The sequence below is a fragment of the Neoarius graeffei genome, chromosome 28 (genome assembly GCF_027579695.1).
Source record: "Neoarius graeffei isolate fNeoGra1 chromosome 28, fNeoGra1.pri, whole genome shotgun sequence".
Lineage (NCBI taxonomy): Eukaryota > Metazoa > Chordata > Actinopteri > Siluriformes > Ariidae > Neoarius > Neoarius graeffei.
The window spans coordinates 10,473,357-10,493,598 of record NC_083596.1 but is presented as its reverse complement, the minus strand read 5'-3'; the positions used below and the strand labels follow the sequence as shown (position 1 = coordinate 10,493,598).

General features: G+C 42.0%; 1 protein-coding gene across 17 annotated transcripts in view; it reads left to right on the top strand.

Annotated features, from left to right (window-relative positions):
• The window catches only part of mast4 (microtubule associated serine/threonine kinase family member 4), a 254,178-nt gene that overhangs the window by 223,897 nt on the left and 10,039 nt on the right, over positions 1-20,242 (top strand). For 12 of the 17 annotated variants that reach the window (XM_060912516.1, XM_060912515.1, XM_060912513.1 and 9 more), the window contains 5 exons: positions 5,429-5,554; positions 12,816-12,928; positions 13,510-13,631; positions 17,589-17,809; positions 19,913-20,086. In XM_060912516.1, the coding sequence (XP_060768499.1) occupies positions 5,429-5,554; positions 12,816-12,928; positions 13,510-13,631; positions 17,589-17,809; positions 19,913-20,086 (756 nt within the window). The remainder of the gene's footprint in view (positions 1-5,428; positions 5,555-12,815; positions 12,929-13,509; positions 13,632-17,588; positions 17,810-19,912; positions 20,087-20,242) is intronic. The other 5 variants (XM_060912518.1, XM_060912517.1, XM_060912514.1 and 2 more) reach the window with 1 other exon arrangement.

The following is a 20,242-nucleotide window of genomic DNA, read 5'->3' as shown; positions in this document are numbered from 1 at the left end:
ACAAAGAGGCATCTCTGGACTTCAATAAGATTTATTTGCAGATCACAGACCAGACAAAGCGTGTCCGAGTTCATATCAGAAGATGTAGGCATTTCGTGAAATCCATATATGGAAGGGAAAGACTTTAAGGCTATATATGGAAATGTGGGCGTGTCTTTGAGTTATTATTATTCATACAGTATACGTGGATGTGTTTTCATACATTTCACAACATGAGTGCATCTCGAGGAAGAATTGAGCCTGTTTATAATCTCTATTACCTCACGTGAACTAATGTGACATGATTTCTAAAAGGTTATTCATACATTTATACACTTTATATATTGATGCTAGCTAGATGGTTACCATAAGCTAACTTAACAAGATATTTCCGAAGATCTATTTAAGTGCTGTTATAAAATTTATACCTACTCAGAAATGTTTGAATATGTGGAGTTGTATAGACCCTTTTCAGTCACGTGACCTTCGTAAACGCGACCGCCATTTTGGACATGTAGTGGACTTCGGCTCGAATCGGTTTGAATGCGAGGAAGGCGACAAACATGAAAGAAAAAGGAGCGAGATGCAGAAAACTGTATTTACTAGTTTACTGTAATTATGATCTGGCAGCTATTTACACCGGATCCAGTGTAAATAGCTGCCGGAGCCGACGTCCGAGCTTGCCGGAGCACGTGTGCTCCGGCCGGCCGCGAGCTAGCGCGCTCCGGAACCTCGGACGTTGGCTCCGGCAGCTATTTACACTGGATCCGGTGTAAATAGCTGCCAGATCATAATTACAGTAAACTAGAATGGAATGTTAACAGCAATGTAATGCCTTTTCTGGCTAATTTTATTCGTCTTACCTCCAACAAAGTGGTCACTACACAAGCGTTGGTATGCCGCTATCCATCTTCTCCGTCGGTCAGCATCTACCGGGATCCGATAAAATGATAACCCTTGCCTTGTTTGTTGATGGTTACTACATCCAGGTGCACAACAATATAGTGGCATGATGGAAGTCTTGCTGAAAATAAACACTTTCTTTGCTGCCGTTCCTCAGTGTTGGCTGTGGTAAACTACTGGTAGTACACGTCCAAAATGGCGGCCACGTTTGTCGTGACGTCACGTGAAAAGGGTCCATAGTGTTTGTGCCTCGAAAAGACAAACCTAGCAGTCAGTGGTTGGCAGAAAGCTCCGCCTCCCATATCAGTATTCTTTGTTTGCAGTAGACGTCACTTCCGGTAGTGATCCGCCTCATTATGCATTCAGATTTCCAGCTGACAGCCAGGCATCGTATTTGTTTACAGTCGTTGCTTTGCAGTAGTTTCTTGTATTTCGCCTCCGAATATACCAGATTGTCGCTCTGTATTTAGATGTTCAAACCGATCAAGTCGAGAAAAAGACAAAAGGTATCAGAGGATACCAAAAGAAGTCGTGCACGAGGGTGAAAGAACGAAAAATATATCTCAAAAAGACGCCGTGAAAAATGGCACGCAAACCTTTCACTGTGTTCGAAAGGAATCGAGAGTCCGCATGTTCATGGCGTTAAAGGTACGTACATCATGATTCTTTATGGATCTAAAATTAAAACTTCTAATGTTGAATAAGTTTTCTTACTTTTTGGATGTCGTAAAACAAACCGTTGATGAAATAAGATCAACTCTGAGCTACTGCTCTCTTACGTATCCCCCCCGCTCTTGCTTACATCAGAATTCAAGCAATCGAAAGAATAGGACACTTATTATGAACATTGACTTCAACAAATAATGAACCCTGAAATAAGTAAGTAAAGAGCAGTGTCTCTCCCCAGGGATTTCAAATAGCATCCTGGGAAACTGTCATTTTGAAATAGCATTTTGCTTCTTGAAATTGCGTCAAAATCCACCCTATGTTTTTTGTAAATGCATTCAGTCGGTAAACAGGAAGTCGATGTGTGACAGACCTGAAAACGGTCTACGTGGTATACATAGTTTTCACTGACATCACGGCATTCCAGGGAAAGCCCTCCAGCCGCCATCTTGTGGGTCAAACAAAACGGGCCATCGCCATTACCGGCTACGTTATCTCGGACGAATTTATGAAGTTATATAGTCAATTTTCTAAAATAAAGATCAATGTCGGCAAAATCAAGCAAACAGAAGTATATAGATACATTAGACGACATCTTACAACAACGGTATTCAGCCAAACTGGCCTTGATTGGGGGAATTGACCCCTACGAAGTGGACAAAGATGCATTTTCAAGTGACTATGCAGGGCTGCCAAAGCCTGAAACTGACTTCATCAAACTTTAAAGGCTGTCTGATATATACAACTTTTATATATTCTACAGCGCACCTTTTGGCGGATGCCGCCTTTTTCACGGCTGAATCACACAGATCCGATTTTTTTTTTTTAGGGGGGGCGTTATGTGCGCAGCTTCCCGATTTAAACTGTTTTTTTCTCATCCTTATACTTCCTATGTTTCATGGACTGTAACGGATTTGCTTATTTAGTAATTTTAATACAGAATTTACTTTGAAATTATAATCAGACACTCCAACGCCCCCCCCCCCCCCCCCCAAAAAAAAAAAAAATCGGATCTTCGCGATTCAGCCGTGAAAAAGGCGGCATCCGCCAAAAGGCACGCTGTTTGCATCCCTGGTTGATTAAACACAAATCAAATCATACAGAATATACCTAAAATGTTTTTCAAAAATGACCCTTGCGTGAGTGAAGTGACAAGTGTCAAATAGAAACGTGACAAACGAGCGATATTAAGTGTACATTACAATGTAAACGTACACTCAGCGGTTCCAGTTAGGCATTCTCCAGAGATTGTTCACATGATGTTTTGGTTTCCAAAAACAAACTTAAACACAATTGATTGTTTATTTAAACAACTTACCACTTATAAAATGATCGGAGCAGACTCTGCTGTGTTTGGAAGGCTGATAATCCTTGCGGTTGATTCTTGCAAGCCATAGATTTCTCCTTTGTATGCTGAGTTTCTTTGTTTGCTCGCCTTCGTGCTCCCGTACAGTGGGAATTCCATAAAAGCTCCGCTTGACGTCATCATCTGACCTATTACGACAGCCGTGAATACAACAGGTGTGCACCATTGCTAGCTTCAAATAGCCTGCTTGGGTTCTTTTGAAGACTTTGTACTCGCGCGTTACAATGTGTGCTCAGTGACCCGTACGGTAAGCTTGACCCACAAGATGGCCGCCACTAGGGAATCCCCAACTCTGTGACGTCATGTGCAAACTATGTATAGAACCCCAAGCTGAAGCTCAGCACCAAATATCAAGCAGTTGTGATTTGTAGTTGCTGAGAAAAGTGTTCGGAAAATTTTGTAAAGCCACACTGTTATTTGTAATTGCATTCAGTCGGTAAACAGGAAGTCGACGTGCGACAGACCTGAAAACCGTACACACTGTATAGAACCCCAAGCTGAAGCTTGGTACCAAATATCAAGCAGCTGTGACTTTGTAGTTGCTGAGAAAAGTGTTCGGAAAATGTTGTAAAACCACGCTACGTTTTTCATAAATACATTCAGTTAGGTAAACAGAAAATCAGTGTGCGACAGACCTGAAAACGGTACACACGGTATAGAACCCCAAGCTGAAGTTTGGTACCAAGTGGCTATGATTTGTGGTTGCTGAGGAAAAAGGGTGTTTCGGACAGACGGAGATACGGATGGACAGCGGTAAACCAGTACCGTATAACTGGTTTGTTGGTCGGCCTCGAGTGAAACGCAGTTGTTTATGTATTTTTTTTCAGGTTGTCCAATGATGTCAATTCATAAGTCTAAGCTATGTTTGAAATGTCATGAAATAAAATCCAAGTTATTTCAGCTTACATCATTTACCCTCTCAAAACTAAGACCATCATTATCCTTTAGAAGTCTTATTTCAACGTCATGAACCCAGCCACGAATGAAGGCGTTATCGGCTTCAGGACTTTTCAAGTCAAGTTTATTTGTATAGCGCGTTTAACAATAAACATTTGTCGCAAAGCAGCTTTACAGAATTTGAACGACTTAAAACATGAGCTAATTTTATCCCTAATCTATCCCCAATGAGCAAGCCTGTGGCGATGGTGGCAAGGAAAAACTCCCTCAGACGACATGAGGAAGAAACCTCGAGAGGAACCAGACTCAAAAGGGAACCCATCCTCATTTGGGCAACAACAGACAGCATGACTATAACATTAACAGTTTTAACATGAAGACAGTTTCGTTGATGTTGTAACTCTTCATTGATGGAAACTTGAGTGCAAAACTGTTCATGACAACTGCAGTCCTAAAGTTAGCAAGTCAACTGTAGTCCTCAGCCATAAAAGCATTACTGTAAGAGTCCAGAGCGTCCTCCTGAATTAATTCAATATCATAGTCGCCACTGAAGTCCACTCGATCCTTGTTTACCGTCAATGGATCGGTCACTCGTCAAACAGTCCGCCAGAATCCGAGTAGGAAATGGCCGCAACAGCCTCCGGGGGAATGGCTGAGCGTAGCTGTCAGTCAAACACAAGTTACCCAATGGGAATGCATTCCTGGACAGCCCACCCACACGTGAAGTTTGTGCCAAAACTGCAAGCAAAAAAAGTCAGGGAGCGCAAACAAGAAAGCTGGAATCGCAACCAAAATAAATTACGTCAAACAAAACTGAGAAAGACGCGGAACAAAAATAAAAGGTTTCTGAAGAGTAATAGATTGATATTTTGCATGATTACACGAATAATTTGTTTGCCAGTCTAAAAAAAAAAAAAAAAAGACCTTTTTTTTTCTTTTTTTGTATTTTGATTTGTCGTTTTTGTTAGATATTTCAAAAGTATTGTATGAACATTTTGGCACAAAATTGATTCCATAGACACAGGGCACCAGGATGGATCAAGCAGGTCCGAGGGGCAGAAGAGGTCAGCGTCTCGATCTCAGGACCGACATGCAACTCAGAGGGACAGATTGGGGGGGGGGGGGGAGAAAACACAGTTTGAAAGCTTTCATTTGATTCTTCATGTAAAACGATGTTTGGACGACCATATATAAAAATTTGGTTCTATATGACGGATGTATACTCGGCTTGGACACCATCTTTGATTGTTGGCCGTCACTTGGAAACTGGACGTGAACCAGGAAGCAGAAAGTCACATGACTGCAAACAAAGCTGTGCATTTGTTTTGAGGGTGTGGTTTGTCTTGTAAGGAATGCTGAAGGAGGAACTGTATTTGATTTTCATTTTTTTTTTTAACCAAAAACTTAATTTTTTAAATACAAGTTAGTGTAAGCTATGTTTGAGAAATTTCATGTAGTAGTTTCTTAAATTCAGTTTCTTAAAAAGAGAACTGTATGGACAAACACATCTATATTGCAGAATCATACTGATTTTGTACTTTAGGTAGCTGTTAATTTACAGATTTGTGTGTGTGTGTGTGTGTGTGTGTGTGTGTGTGTGTGTACACTGTGTATCAGCAGGAGGAGCCTATGAGGTCAAGCACCACCAGTTCTTCCACAGTCTGGACTGGAACAGTCTGCTCAGACAGAAGGCTGAATTTATCCCCCAGCTTGAGTCCGAGGATGACACCAGCTACTTTGATAGTCAGTTTGTGTGTGTGTGTGTGTGTGTGTGTGTGTGTATTTCTGATTCAGTGATTCACAGCAGGACTGAGGAACAGTAATGTCAGTGTCTGCATGAATATGAACAGTCTGGTTTATTTCTGTTCGTTAGTTTAGTGCACGTTCCTGATCTATAATCATCTCGAGATCTGTTTTTATGTGTATATTTATAACTAGAATGTTCTACAGACACAATATAAAATTATTGGCAGCCTTCAAGACAGTAAGCCAAATTGATTACACACGATTCCGTGTTTCCACTGAAACCAGTGTTGTAGTCGAGTCACTAAACCTAGAGTCCGAGTCCAGTCTAGAGTCCCCAGTGTTCAAGTCCGAGTCATTAAATAAAATTTCGAGTCGAGTCCAAGTCGAGCACCATTTGACGGTGGCTGTTGCTGCCTTTACTGTATGTGAAAACGTCTCTGCTACTGTGTTGGACTGACGTTACCGCTTGACTGCGCCATTTTAGTTAACAGGCTACAGATAAAAAGCTTGTTCATCGCTCAATAAGCCCCGCCCACTAACAAATAAAATAGCATGAGAGAAGGTTAACACGAGCTAGTTCATCGCTCAGCAAGCAAGCCCCGCTATCAACAGAGCAATGAACATAGCGTGTCACTTCCTTCTCTGGGTGGAGTCTTGCCCAATGACGATTGAAGTTCGAGGTCGTCCCCGTCGTCTCCTCGATAGTTCTTCTACATATGGAACACACAGCAGTGCGTTTTTTCCCACTGCACGAGGAGTCTGTATAAGCAAATTGGACAATCCTAGGGGCTTCTCTCCAGGCATTTTAGCACCATTAACGTTAGTTTGTCCCTGAACATGACATATGAACAGGTGAATGTGTATTTTCTTGTACGAAATTAGTACAAAATTAATGTAGATATAAATATCTTGTGCCAAATTATTATGGCATGTTGCAAAAAAATAAAGAGAAAATCCGAGTCCTCGTCTCCAATTTACAAGTCCGAATGCTGCCTTCCTCTGGTGCTAGCTTTCTGTTACTATCTCTTATGTTAACGGGTCGGTTTTGACCCGTGTCTTAAATCAGCCATAAAATACCCTAAAAACAATTATTTATCATCCAATTTGTTTCTTACCTCTTGGCTACCTTGTTAGGCTCCCTTATCCATGAAAAGATTGGTTTTAATTAGTGCTGTCAAGCGATTAAAATATTTAATCCCGATTTAATGTCGCGACTGTCATAGTTAACTCGCGATTAATCGCAATTTAATCGCACATTTTTGTCACATGAAAAACCATTGTAATTCTCTTATCAGCATAAAAAAGTGAATGGGCTTGCTTTGTACCAATGTTTTTTTTTTTTATTGCAAAGCATAATACATCTTGACACAACCACTGCAAAGTGAAACCAAAGTCGAGCACCGGGGCTAGCAAAAGAACCATGAGTGAAGTGATCTACTGCTTGAATTAGTCTACAGCTCTAATCAGAGAGACAGGTTACACAGTGACGGTAGGCTTGACATGCTTGATTATAATACAAAGTACACTATTAACTTTAAGTTGTTCGTTGATAAATATTGCATTGAATCTGATCTTTACTGTTTCAGCTCACTTAACACATTTTGTACTTTTACACTTTCTGCCTGTTGATGTGTCGCGCTGTCCAATCAAAGGCGGCCAAATTTGCATATTACAGGAAGGATTTCTGGGATAGCATTGAGTTTACAGTTCAGAGGGATCTGGCTTCTTTAGACGCTGTCTTCTTAAAACTGAATAAATATTTAAAAAGAGCCAAATTAGCCAGTCTTTTGAATGGCTCTTTTCAAAGAACGGATCACAAAGATGCGGATCCCATCAAAGAGCCATAAATCCCATCTCTACTAGCGCGCCCTGCCCGCGCTGGTTCTTTGGGGGGAGGAGGGCAGAGGACTCTGGCTGTGCGGGGCGTGGCATTACAGTCTAGCTGCTATCGTTTTTCTAAGCAAAGTCTCTGTTCCAAGTTCCTGGCAGTTTCAAAAGCTTATGAAAAACCTACATCATGTCACAGAGCGTTAATCTCGCGATAAAAAAATTATCGCCGTTAAAATTGAGTCAAGTTAACGCGTTAATAACGCAACATTTTTGACAGCACTAGTTTTAATATTTTTGTTGTGGCCCCCTGGGCCTTTCTTTTAACAGCATACCCCTCGTTTTCAATATAAAAAAGTGGTCAAATGAACCTCAAGACAATAATGTAAACAAATAAAAGGTTGTTCTGTTACCTGACTATTACTGAGGGGTATTAGATCACATCTCTTAAATGCTCAAAAAAAAAAAAGTTTTTAATTTTAATATTATCAACTATAGTAACATCTATGGTGTTTCGGGTCAATTTCGACCCATATATATTTACTTCAAGAAAAGGGCAAAAACAAGTCTTTTTTTTTTTTTTTTTCTGTTGACTATCAGTGGCCTCATTGCTGGATCTGTACACTCCAGCAAGGAGAAGAACACCAATGTAGGCATCCAGGCATGCCCAGATTTTTATGCCATATTTGCCTGGCTTACTGGGCATGTATTGCCGGAACGGCCATTTTCCACAGAAAGGGAGAAAACGTTCATCTATTGTCACCTCTGGCCCTGGGTTGAACATCAGTGGAAGGAGTTGCTCCCATCTCTCCCAGACATCCCTGATGGGAGCAAGCTTGTCAGATTTTGCTCTGGTGTCTCTGTTGTCAAATCTGAGGACTCTTGATACCATTCGAAAGGTCTGAAGTGACATTGTTGCCCGGAAAATATTCCTGCCTGCCGATGCGTCCCAGAGACCATCAGTGGCCTCATTGCTGGATCTGTACACTCCAGCAAGGAGAACACCACCAATGTAGGCATCCAGGCATTCCTCATCAATGTCATTCCACATGTTGCCATGGACTTTTTTTCCTTCAAGGTTTGTCATAGCAATTATGACTTTTTTTTTAGTGACAATGGCATAAACAGATCAAAACATGACTTGATGTCACTTACTCTCATCACAGCAAACCTTGTGATCCCAGGGGTCATTTTGATGACATTTGCAGCAGCTGTCCTGCCATGTACGTCAGGAGGTACTGAGCTCCAACAGATGTTGCCACTTTTGGATCTGAATGTTTCAGCAGGAGCAGCTTCAGCACCGGTGACCTCCTCATCAGACTGATCAGATGTGTCTGTGTCTTCCGGTTGAAACGCCACATCATCTTCCTCCTCAGAGACCTGCTCATCTCCATCGCTATACTGCTCTGTGTCCTCTGCCTCATTATCAGCAAAGATATGATCCAGAGCTTGGCTTACATTCAGTCCTCTTCTCATTCACTACGTTTACATGCACATAGAGAGAATCGAATTTCTGCCGTTGCTCGACTGAAATCGAAGTTCAAAATGCCATGTATACACCTTAATTCGGCTGAAATTGAACCGAACTTGATTTCTCGGAATCGAGCTACACGACCTAGTTTATGCGATTTCTGCCGAGCTACTTAGTGCATGTATACCCTATCGAGCTAGTTGTCGAGCTACTTCCGGAAGTGACGAGTGACGAGACCACAAGCGGGAAACACAACAGCCTCGGTCGGCATGACAACAGTAGTAGCGAGCAGCAGAAGAGGTCAGGAGGAACAAACGAAGAAGAGAAAATGGCGATGTAGAGCTCTCTGAAGTGTGGGTGGAGCACAGAGGACGGCAGGACAAAGCTTCTGGTACTAATAGGCTTTTTATTGTCAGACTTTTCAGTTTAACAGCCTACTTTTATTCTTGAGAGAAGCGCGCGCTGTGTTCTAGTCCCGGGATGAGCTCTCCTCTCTGCCTCCTTAAATAGGGCGCGGTTACTGGGAAGACACACAAACACAGGTTAATTACCGTCAGGTGTACCGTCGTTCTGCCATTCACCTTCCCTGGCTCCGCCCTCCTGTCACAGACCGGCGCTTGACCACGCCCCCACTGCCACAGGCAAGCAGAAACGTGCACTTCTGGAGCAATGAGGAGACAGAGTTCATGCTCATTCAGCTTAAGGAGTTGAATATATTAAAATTCATGGACGGGAGAAAAACGCGCAATGGAGAACGCGGAACTGATAACTTTGTTTACACTCTTGAATAGCTCTTCTTCATGACGACAACCGGAAGTGTACCAACACGATGGGGCGTGTAGCGCCACCTGTGGCTCGGGTGCACAATGCACCTCACACAATAGCCCGATTTCATTGTGTGCATGTAGGATTGGATTTCTCTGGCACCCTGCTGGGACCTTCAGCTCGATTACCGACAGCAGCTCGATTTGGATGTGCATGTAAACGTAGTCACTGTTGCATGCTGTAAATTGGAGATGTGTACTCTGCAGGTCACCAACTCTAAACTCAATTGGCCTTACATGCCTGGACACGTCTGTCTTTGTTTGTTCTGTCAAACAGGCAAAGAGAAAAGCCCCTGACTGAGGGCCCGTTTACACAAGGACGCTGTCGGGTAAAAACGACTAAATATTTTAGCGGAAGTGCCTTTCGTCTACACGGGGACGGCGTTTCCGAGGCTGAAAAACGGAAAAAATTGAAAACGCCTTCCAGAGTGGATAAGTTAAAAACAGCCCCCGTTGCATATCCGTCTAAACTACCCAATACGCGAAACTCTGCTCGGATCTGCTCACGTCGGGTACGTGTTTACGTCATACGTATGTCATATACTGTACATGCCAGCCCGGGAAGTAAGAAAGTAAGTAAAAAAGTAAGAGCATGTCTGATTACATCGATCCAACGGACCTTCAAGCTGCTCTGGCAGCTTTAATAAACGTCCAGGAGTCCTTCGAACATCTATACCGAATCTGCACATATACCGTTAATGAACAGAGGCGGGTATAGCATGCTCTTACTTTTTTTACTTACTTTCTTACTTACCATAGCCAGAGTAGTCAAAGTTTTCGCGGCGCAGATGTGCAGATCAGACAAGACGGAAGACGTTGCGCATGCGTGCAGACATAGCGGAGGTCTTTCACAGCACCACCTAGCCGCCTCGCATGCACATCCAATTGAATTCCACACATTTATGCGTCACCGTATAGATGCAGATTTCCTCCTTGAAAACGGTCGTGTAGACGCGGAAAAAAGTGAGGACGAAAACGGACTTTTGCGTTTTTGTTTCAGACCGTCCCCGTGTAAAGTGGGCCTGAAGCTCAAGTGGTTGGAGGAAGAGCTGGCTGTAGGCTGTTGGCTGATTGTGTGTTTATGATTTCAGTTTTGGCATTTATTATTGTTTTATAATCTTATATTTTAACTGGGTCGAAATTGACCCTAACAACACGAAGGTCACAATTTTCACCAGAGCATTTTATAATTTAGTAAAATTATTTTTTTGGATTTTATTTTGTTGAAATAGAAGTTCCTGACAAAGTCAAAAAGTCTTGATGCAATACAGTGGTGCTTGAAAGTTTGTGAACCCTTTAGAATTTTCTATATTTCTGCATAAATATGACCTAAAACATCATCAGATTCTCACACAAGTCCTAAAAGTAGATAAAGAGAACCCAGTTAAACAAATGAGACAAAAATATTATACTTGGCCATTTATTTATTGAGGAAAATGATCCAATATTACATATCTGTGAGTGGCAAAAGTATGTGAACCTCTAGGATTAGCAGTTAATTTGAAGGTGAAATTAGAGTCAGGTGTTTTCAATCAATGGGATGACAATCAGGTGTGAGTGGGCACCCTGTTTTATTTAAAGGACAGGGATCTATCAAAGTCTGATCTTCACAACACGTTTGTGGAAGTGTATCGTGGCACGAACAAAGGAGATTTCTGAGGACCTCAGAAAAGGCATTGTTGATGCTCATCAGGCTGGAAAAGGTGACAAAACCATCTCTAAAGAGTTTGGACTCCACCAACCCACAGTCAGACAGATTGTGTACAAATGGAGGAAATGCAAGACCACTGTTCCCCTCCCCAGGAGTGGTCAACCAACAAAGATCACTCCAAGAGCAAGGCGTGTAATAGTCAGCAAGGTCACAAAGGACCCCAGGGTAACTTCTAAGCAACTGAAGGCCTCTCTCACATTGGCTAATGTTAATGTTCATGAGTCCACCATCAGGAGAACACTGAACAACAATGGTATGCATGGCAGGGTTGCAAGGAGAAAGCCACTGCTCTCCAAAAAGAACATTGCTGCTCGTCTGCAGTTTGCTAAAGATCATGTGGACAAGCCAGAAGGCTACTTGAAAAATGTTTTGTGGATGGATGAGACCAAAATAGAACTTTTTGGTTTAAATGAGAAGCATTATGTTTGGAGAAAGGAAAACACTGCATTCCAGCATAAGAACCTTATCCCATCTGTGAAACATGGTGGTGGTAGTATCATGGTTTGGGCCTGTTTTGCTGCATCTGGGCCAGGACAGCTTGCCATCATTGATGGAACAACGAATTCTGAATTATACCAGCGAATTCTAAAGGAAAATGTCAGGACATCTGTCCATGAACTGAATCTCAAGAGAAAGTTGGTCATGCAGCAAAACAATGACCCTATGCACACAAGTCGTTCTACCAAAGAATGGTTAAAGAAGAATAAAGTGAATGTTTTGGAATGGCCAAGTCAAAGTCCTGACCTTAATCCAATCGAAATGTTGTGGAAGGACCTGAAGTGAGCAGTTCATGTGAGGAAACCCACCAACATCCCAGAGTTGAAGCTGTTCTGTACGGAGGAACGGGCTAAAATTCCTCCAACCAGTGTGCAGGACTGATCAACAGTTACCAGAAATGTTTAGTTGCAGTTATTGCTGCACAAGGGGGTCACACCAGATACTGAAAGCAAAGGTTCACATACTTTTGCCACTCACAGATATGTAATATTGGATCATTTTCCTCAATAAATAAATGACCAAGTATAATATTTTTGTCTCATTTGTTTAACTGGGTTCTCTTTATCTATTTTAGGACTTGTGTGAAAATCTGATGATGTTTTCGGTCATATTTATGCAGAAATATAGAAAATTCTAAAGGGTTCACAAACTTTCAAGCACCACTGTAAACAAATTTATGTAGTACTTTTATGCATGCTAAACCTAAAAACGGGTCAGTGCCGACCCGAACGCTAGAGGAAGGTTTTAATGGACGAGTCCGAGTCAAGTCACGAGTCCTTAAAATTAAGGCACGAGTCAAACTCGAGGACTGGAAGCCTGACCTGAAACTCACTCATACCACTTAAAAGACATATTTTATTATTTTTTTTAATTTCTTAGACGTAAGTAACAAAGCAGTGAATTGCAATTTGTTTGTCTTTATTTTAGCCCGATCTGAAAGGTACCACCACTTGGAAACCGAGGAAGAAGAGGACACAAACGATGAAGACTTCAATGTGGAGCTGCGCCAGTTTTCCTCGTCCTCACACCGATTCTCGAAAGTGAGTTTCCTAAATATGAATCAGTTTTGTACTGAATGTTTTCCCTCCTTTTCCATGTAATGTAAATCATTTTCGGCAGTAGTGCATTAATTACATCATTGATATCTTCAGGTATTAATACATTTGTCATATGACCCACCACACACAAACACGCCAGATACTAAACAGCAAAATCACACTGTACCTGAAAGCGCTTAATATCTACTATCTGTAGGACTGAAGATATAATCGAAATGAGCGTCTGTTTTTCTGAATCTCAGTATCCCGGGTTGTTCTGGCTTGTAGACGAGTGTGTTCTTTTTTGGAGCAGTGCACTAGGGATCCAAGAACACAGTCACATGTGCAGAGCAGATTTTTTTTTTTTTTTTTTTTAATATCAAGTGTGTCCAAAAAAGCTGATCATATTCTCAAACTCCTAATATCCCGTCTGTTTAACGTTATACAAATGCTGCATTTGCGTTAAAGGCTTCATTTCATACATAAGTGCTTCCTTGACACATGTAGTTAATTATTCCTTCCATATCCGGTATTGTGAAAGTCCTTTCATGTGCATGTGTTGCGAATGAAATTACTTCCTGTAGGTATACAGCAGTCTGGATCTGTCCCGTGGGCAGCTGGAGGAAAAGGGAGAGCAACCGGAGAAGAAGATCGAGAGTCCTCTCACTGTCGACTCGCTCAGCTGGACTCCAGACTTCACTGAAATGTAAGTTATACTCTCAGGGAAAGTCAGATTCAGTCAAGAAATGCTTGCAGTTTATTTAATAGGAATTCAGTGTTCGATAATTGTACTAATAACAAGTCATTTGTGGTGCGAATTGCGTTTTAAAATACTTGATACAGCAGGTTTCAGAAACCGTTCTTAGTGTTCCAGGTCGATCATTATTCAAAATCTCATCTCATCTCATTATCTCTAGCCGCTTTATCCTGTTCTACAGGGTCGCAGGCAAGCTGGAGCCTATCCCAGCTGACTACGGGCGAAAGGCGGGGTACACCCTGGACAAGTCGCCAGGTCATCACAGGGCTGACACATAGACACAGACAACCATTCACACTCACATTCACACCTACGGTCAATTTAGAGTCACCAGTTAACCTAACCTGCATGTCTTTGGACTGTGGGGGAAACCGGAGCACCCGGAGGAAACCCACGCGGACACGGGGAGAACATGCAAACTCCGCACAGATATCCCTCGCCGGCCACGGGGCTCGAACCCGGACCTTCTTGCTGTGAGGCGACAGCGCTAACCACTACACCACCGTGCCGCCCCATTATTCAAAATTTAATAGTTAAATATATATTGGCTGGCGCTGAGTGGTATATCAGATATATATTCTATTTAGCTAGCATGATATTGAGCAAGTCGAAGACGAGTAGCTGAATGGAATATATCTGATGTACCACGAAAAAAGCCAGGCATTTTTTATTATTATTATTATTATATACACACACTCTTCATATCATCCTTCTCGAAGGCCAGCACTAGCTTACCCGTGAGTCAGCGCAGCAGTGAAGTCACCTTCCAGCCGGTGTAGCGTTCATCAGTAGTGTTAGTGAATGCTAATAAAGCGGTCAAGCCAGTGCTATCGAGAGCAAGTAGCACAGGCTAATGACCAAGAAACTAAGATTTCTGTCTCCAGACTCCTCTTCCACGCTGCACGCTCGCTACAGGATTTTTCACTCAGACTTAAGGATTCATTTCCCGATGTAATTTACCTACCTACTTTTAAAATCAACATCGACGACTAACACACAACGGAGCGACCTGGCGGCCAAAATTCTCTCAAAATCTTCCACGTTTAACAAAGCAAACCTGGCGGCCATGTTCATTTACAAATTGTCACAGTCGCTCGCTAGCGCGGAAGTTTTATGTCTCTGACGTGTCTCTCTTCCAGGTTTTCGATCTCCATTGGTATGTTTTTCTCTTGTGAAAAATATCTAATGAAGTTTTAGCAGCATTTCGGGTGTTCAACGCTTTTTCTGTCTTTCCCGGCGAGCGAAGAAATGCTTCTGCACATGCACAGCAGAAAACTTTTTCTCTTTGAATATTCGCATCAGCTCCGACGTGTGACGTCATGTTGTCTTAACCATGCAATACCGTAAACCATATTCAACGCCCATTCTCCATTGGGTAGAGTGACGTAACGCACGTACTGTAGGATAAGCGATATGCTAACAATACAGAATGCATGTTTTTATTCCATCGATAAAGGGTCCTGTATGTATTATAATAACAATATAGTAATTAGCCCTGTGATGACCTGGCGACTTGTCCAGGGTGTACCCCGCCTTTCGCCCGTAGTCAGCTGGGATAGGCTCCAGCTTGCCTGCGACCCTGTAGAACAGGATAAAGCGGCTAGAGATAATGAGATGAGATGAGAATATAGTAATTAATACCGGAATACTTCAGTAAATATATACAGGCAGGAAATGTATAATAGGAGGAATTATAGGAAAATAATCAGTAATGGGATGATGTGATGCGACACAAGTTACGATGCTGAACTTTTTGGTTAATATTTTCTAATATCATGATCCATAGTTGCACCACATTAATTTGCCAATGATTTGCAATTTTTTTTTTATCAAATAACATAACGTACTTTTTTATCTGTTTATAGTTACACTGAACATTGTGGAACATCTGTGAAGCAAGCTAGCTACAGTTAACCCTTATATCGAGTACAATAATGAATTAATTCCTGTACTGTGTAATAAAGTAGAACCTGATCCTCAATTTGTAACGCTGGAAAAATTTTCACTAAGAATTCTTGATAGATTGGATCTGAATGGACTTTTTTTTTTAATGTACTGTAGATCTTCATAATTGAGGATAAAAATGTTATTGGAGGTGGTTGTCGGCTCATCTGACCATAAGACAGTTGAGTTATTGCCGTGGCGTGGCGTCCGTCATCCACAATTCAGTTAAATCGTATCTCCTCCGTCAATTCTCCAGGGATTTCAGTTCCGAGTGTTTTGTTTGAAAGAACTCCTCACGCTGCACAAAACTCGGTCGTTGTTTTGCCAAATTTTTTTTTTTTTTGCGAACGAGTTACTAATTAGGCCAAATTAACACATTTTCCATGCCCCTCTGTAGAATTGTATCTCTTCTCTGATTTCTTGTCCGATTCCAGTTCTGATCAATGTTTTGGGCCGATCTTCCCTTGAGGGACAAAACTTGGTTGGTTGGTTGTTGATTTTCCTGTTGTAAACAATTTGTTTACAGCTTTGTTTATTTTCAGTTGAATCGTATCTTCTCCCTCTCTGTTCTCAATGGATTTCAGTTCTGATTTTATTTTAAAGAACTTGACCTTCTGCACAAAACTTGGTCGTTGTATTGTCAATTTTTTGCGAACGAATTAGTAACCAGGTCAACTTGACTTAAGACATTTTCTTCTGACTAGAATTGTATCTCCTCCCTCATTTATCATGCGATTTCAGTTCTGGTTGATGTTTTGGGTCGGGGAACAAAATTTAGTCCTTTGTTGATTTTCCTGTTGTAAACAGTTTCTCGTGGAGGTTGGTGCTCTCTCTCATCATCACATTTCAGTTCTGTTTCATATTTTGGTCATCATGGTTGTTTTGATGGCAGGCCAGATGAGCTCCTACGTCCTTGAAGTTCTGGTTGTTCTTGTTTAACATTCTGCTTATATTAACAATAGACATTGTCCCAAGTCAGCTTCACTATATTCAGTTAGCCTGGCAAGCCAGACTAAATGTGAATATTTAGTCTGGCCTCGCTCGTAGACATTTCCGAAGGGGGTGGGAGGAACAACCCGCTGTCTTTCAAACTGTCTCTGTGCGTATAGGCCAACGCTCTGACCAATCAGCGCAACAGTGACTGTGACGTAGTCAGAGCGACAGAAAGCAGTGGGGGAGGCCTTGAAATAAATAATTTTTCAAAATGTGTATTAATTAATAAACAGGTTCTAGATATTAAGTTTGGAGTCTGTACCACATACTTAACATACACTCATTTTTTTTCAAGTGTTTTTCAAGTGTTTGCTTAAACTGTTTTTGAGAGTTTTTATTTAGTGGTGTTTGGTGAAATAATTTCCCTTAAATTTAAAATAACGGGAAAATAAGAAACAATCAAAAAGTAATGTTTCAAAGCTGTTTATTAATTCTTCGTACTGCACAAACTAGCCCCATCCTTTTGGCTACGAGCGGAGCCAGCTGGTAGATCAGACTTTTGCCATAGCCGGTCGGCAAAACAGCGAAAACGTCCTTCTTGAAAAGGAATGAGCGGAGAGCCTCTTCCTGCTCATGTTTCAACGAAAACTCCAAGTCTAATTCTTCTAAAACTGATTCCAAAGCGGAGTCAAACGCGCGCTGTTCACTAGCTGTAGCCATCTTTCCTGTTGCGCTTTCTCCAGCGTCACGCAGCTTTGTCGTCACTCCTGCAAAAGCCCGCCCAAAGAATCCAAACAAAAACCTTGCGTTGTGATTGGCGGGCACGATTTGATGCCCGGGGTGTTTTGTTTATATGGTGCGAGGCTAGACCCACTCGCTAGGCAAAAATATTTTTGGCCTCTAGGCGGGTGGGTCTAGTTTACTAGGCTAATATTCAATTGGTTTCCTCGTTTTTTACGTACTGTATATTTCTCTGCATGTTGCACTGGTGATGAGTGATGTTATAACCAGTCATGTTTTTGTGGACAGACCGTCTCTATCCCACTCGTCTGACCTGGAGAGCACCAGCGCGGGCCGACACACAGGACTCCTGCCTAAGTTTGCCATTTCAGCAGAGGTGGAGAGCTGTGAGAGTTCACTGTCCATGGACAAGCCCGGTAAAGTGGCCTTCTCTGTCGGAGAGCTTCCTGAGGACGAGCCTGACGCCGCCACCACGCCCTCCAGCCCAGTCAGCAACGCCACCCTGTCAGGTAGTGCCTTCAGATGCTTCAGGCTGATTTACACCCAAGCAGAAGCTTAGAGTCCAGTTTAGTACAGAACTAAATTTCACATAATAATTAGTATTCTATCTGCATTCACCGGATATGAGCAATCGTGCACGCTGATTTGGCTACTCTACTACTAGGCTATCAGCTCATATACCGTGAGGAGAGGAAAACAAAATGGCGGAGCGTATTGCTGAATCAACCGGGGACGAAATAAAAACTACTCGAAAACAAAACCCCAGAAATATGCGCAAAAAAAAAAGCAGCAAAATATGGAATAAAAGTATTTGATTGTAAGAACATATCTTTTATTTGATTTTTTTTCAAGAATTATTATTATTATAGCATTTTTTTTCACAAATTGCTCCTGTCATTTCGCCGGATTGTTTACATTCTAAGCGGGAATGATTTTGTCAGACGTTTTGTATAAAGCTTTTATTTATCCAATTTTCAAAAAATAAAAATACTCCGTTTCTCAAAATCCAGTGAATATGGATAGAATAAAAGTTATTCCACTCAATCTCGTCATTCATGACTTTTGCTAACTCGGTGATACGAGCTTTGTCATCGATCAGTTTGTGTACGACTCGATTTCGTGGAATAACTGTTAAGTGTTACATGATTATCACAAAAAAATTCAAATATAGTCGTAGATTATGTTGATTTTATTAGTGGCAAGTGCGAATGATATCAGTTTAAAAGTTAAGCATTTCTTTAGTTCACCGGCCGTAGGGTGACGAGCTTTCGTCCGTCCACAATTCACAAAAATTGCTACTCCATGGAGTTTTCAATGGATTTCTCATTTGGGTTTCTCATTAACGAGTTGCTAATTGGACCTAGTCTGGCTAACGCGACTTCAAAGCTCTGCGAGCATTTGGTCTGGGAAAGATATTAAGCCCAACCGTTTCCCAGAGCCCGTGGTTGACCCGCCTCCCTGAAATGCCTCAGTTTGCTACTGGTCGAAGCCAGAAAAGGCTGTGACGAAGCTTAAACCAATCACATCACTCTTTCCTCTGACGTATGTGACGCGACGGGGCTAACTGGTAGATTAAACTCTTACCGAAGCCGGTCGGGAGCAAGGCGAAAAGGTCCTTCCTTTCAATAAATACCTCCAGGGCTGCTCTTTGCTCCGTTTTCAATGAGAACTTGCTCCATGTTCGTAATGTTTCTAGTGAATGAAGCGCTTCCGGCATAGATTCTGTAAACAATCTATGGCTTCCGGTCGCAGTTCTACTACGTCACTGCCTTGAACACGCCTCTACCCAGGGCCGTTGGAGATGCTCAAAGTTGATTGGCTCCCGATTTTTCGGGAGCTTGGAAGAGCTGTACGGTAGATAGCTTGCCTTGCCAGACTAAGCTCGCAACAGGCCCTCGTGTTGCGTCACACTTAGGATGGGCGGGCCCAGGCTAAATTGGACCGATTGATGAACTTTGAGGAAAATCGCTACTCCTTCAGGAGTTTTCAGTGGGTTTTGATTCTGATTGATTTTGTTTTGCTTCGAAGACGATATTGTTCTCATGAAGAGCAACTTGGCTAATGATAAACGAGTCTGGTTTCTCATGGTACGACCGTGTGAGCTACCGCGTCGCTGACACTCTGGTTTCCTGAATGCGATTTAAACACGTGTGCTCACTTTTTGCCTTTATAATAATTACCTCCAGCCTTTTTTGTATCATCTCATTCGTCATATTCACCATCTATTTTTGACAACTTATTGACGTTTTCTGTTGTACCTCATTGTAGAGGTCATACACTTCCTTTTTCAGACCAGGTCCAGATAGTAAGATGGTCACAGCAAAACTTGTCTTCTTTTTATTCTTTCCAAGTTTTTTTTTTTTTTTAATGGATTTTGCTTCATGTTGTGGATTGTTGTCTTGGTGCAGGATGTTTCATTTTTAAAAAGCCGTTAATGTTCGGGGGGGGGGTTTTGTCCAGTAATTTTGAAATACAGATACATTTTTCTTTTTCTTATTCAAAAACCAAAGTACCTCTATTGATGACCTTTATGCATGGAATGCAGCTTGCAATGTTTCACCTGGAATTAAACAAAAACAACGCCGTAACAGATTTTTTCTGTGTTTGAGCAGGCAGTTTCTCTGAACACCTGGACCAGCTGATATCACGGCCGGATGGAGGGGACAGTCCAGACACTGCCAGCAAGCCATCTGCTGACACGATCAGCCATTTGACCTCCCCGAGACCAGAGACCAGCATCCCTAAATCATCCTCCACCAGCGCCCTGTCTCTCATGATCCCTGCAGGTGAGTGTGTATGGGGTTTAGCGTGGGCCATTGGGGGAATTACCAGCCTTATCTCCAGCTGTGAGTCCTCCATTTTGTGGAATAACTCTTGGCTAGATGAATATGGAGCTCGGTGTGTCCTTACTCGCATAGCGAGGACGTGGAAGAACCATTAAA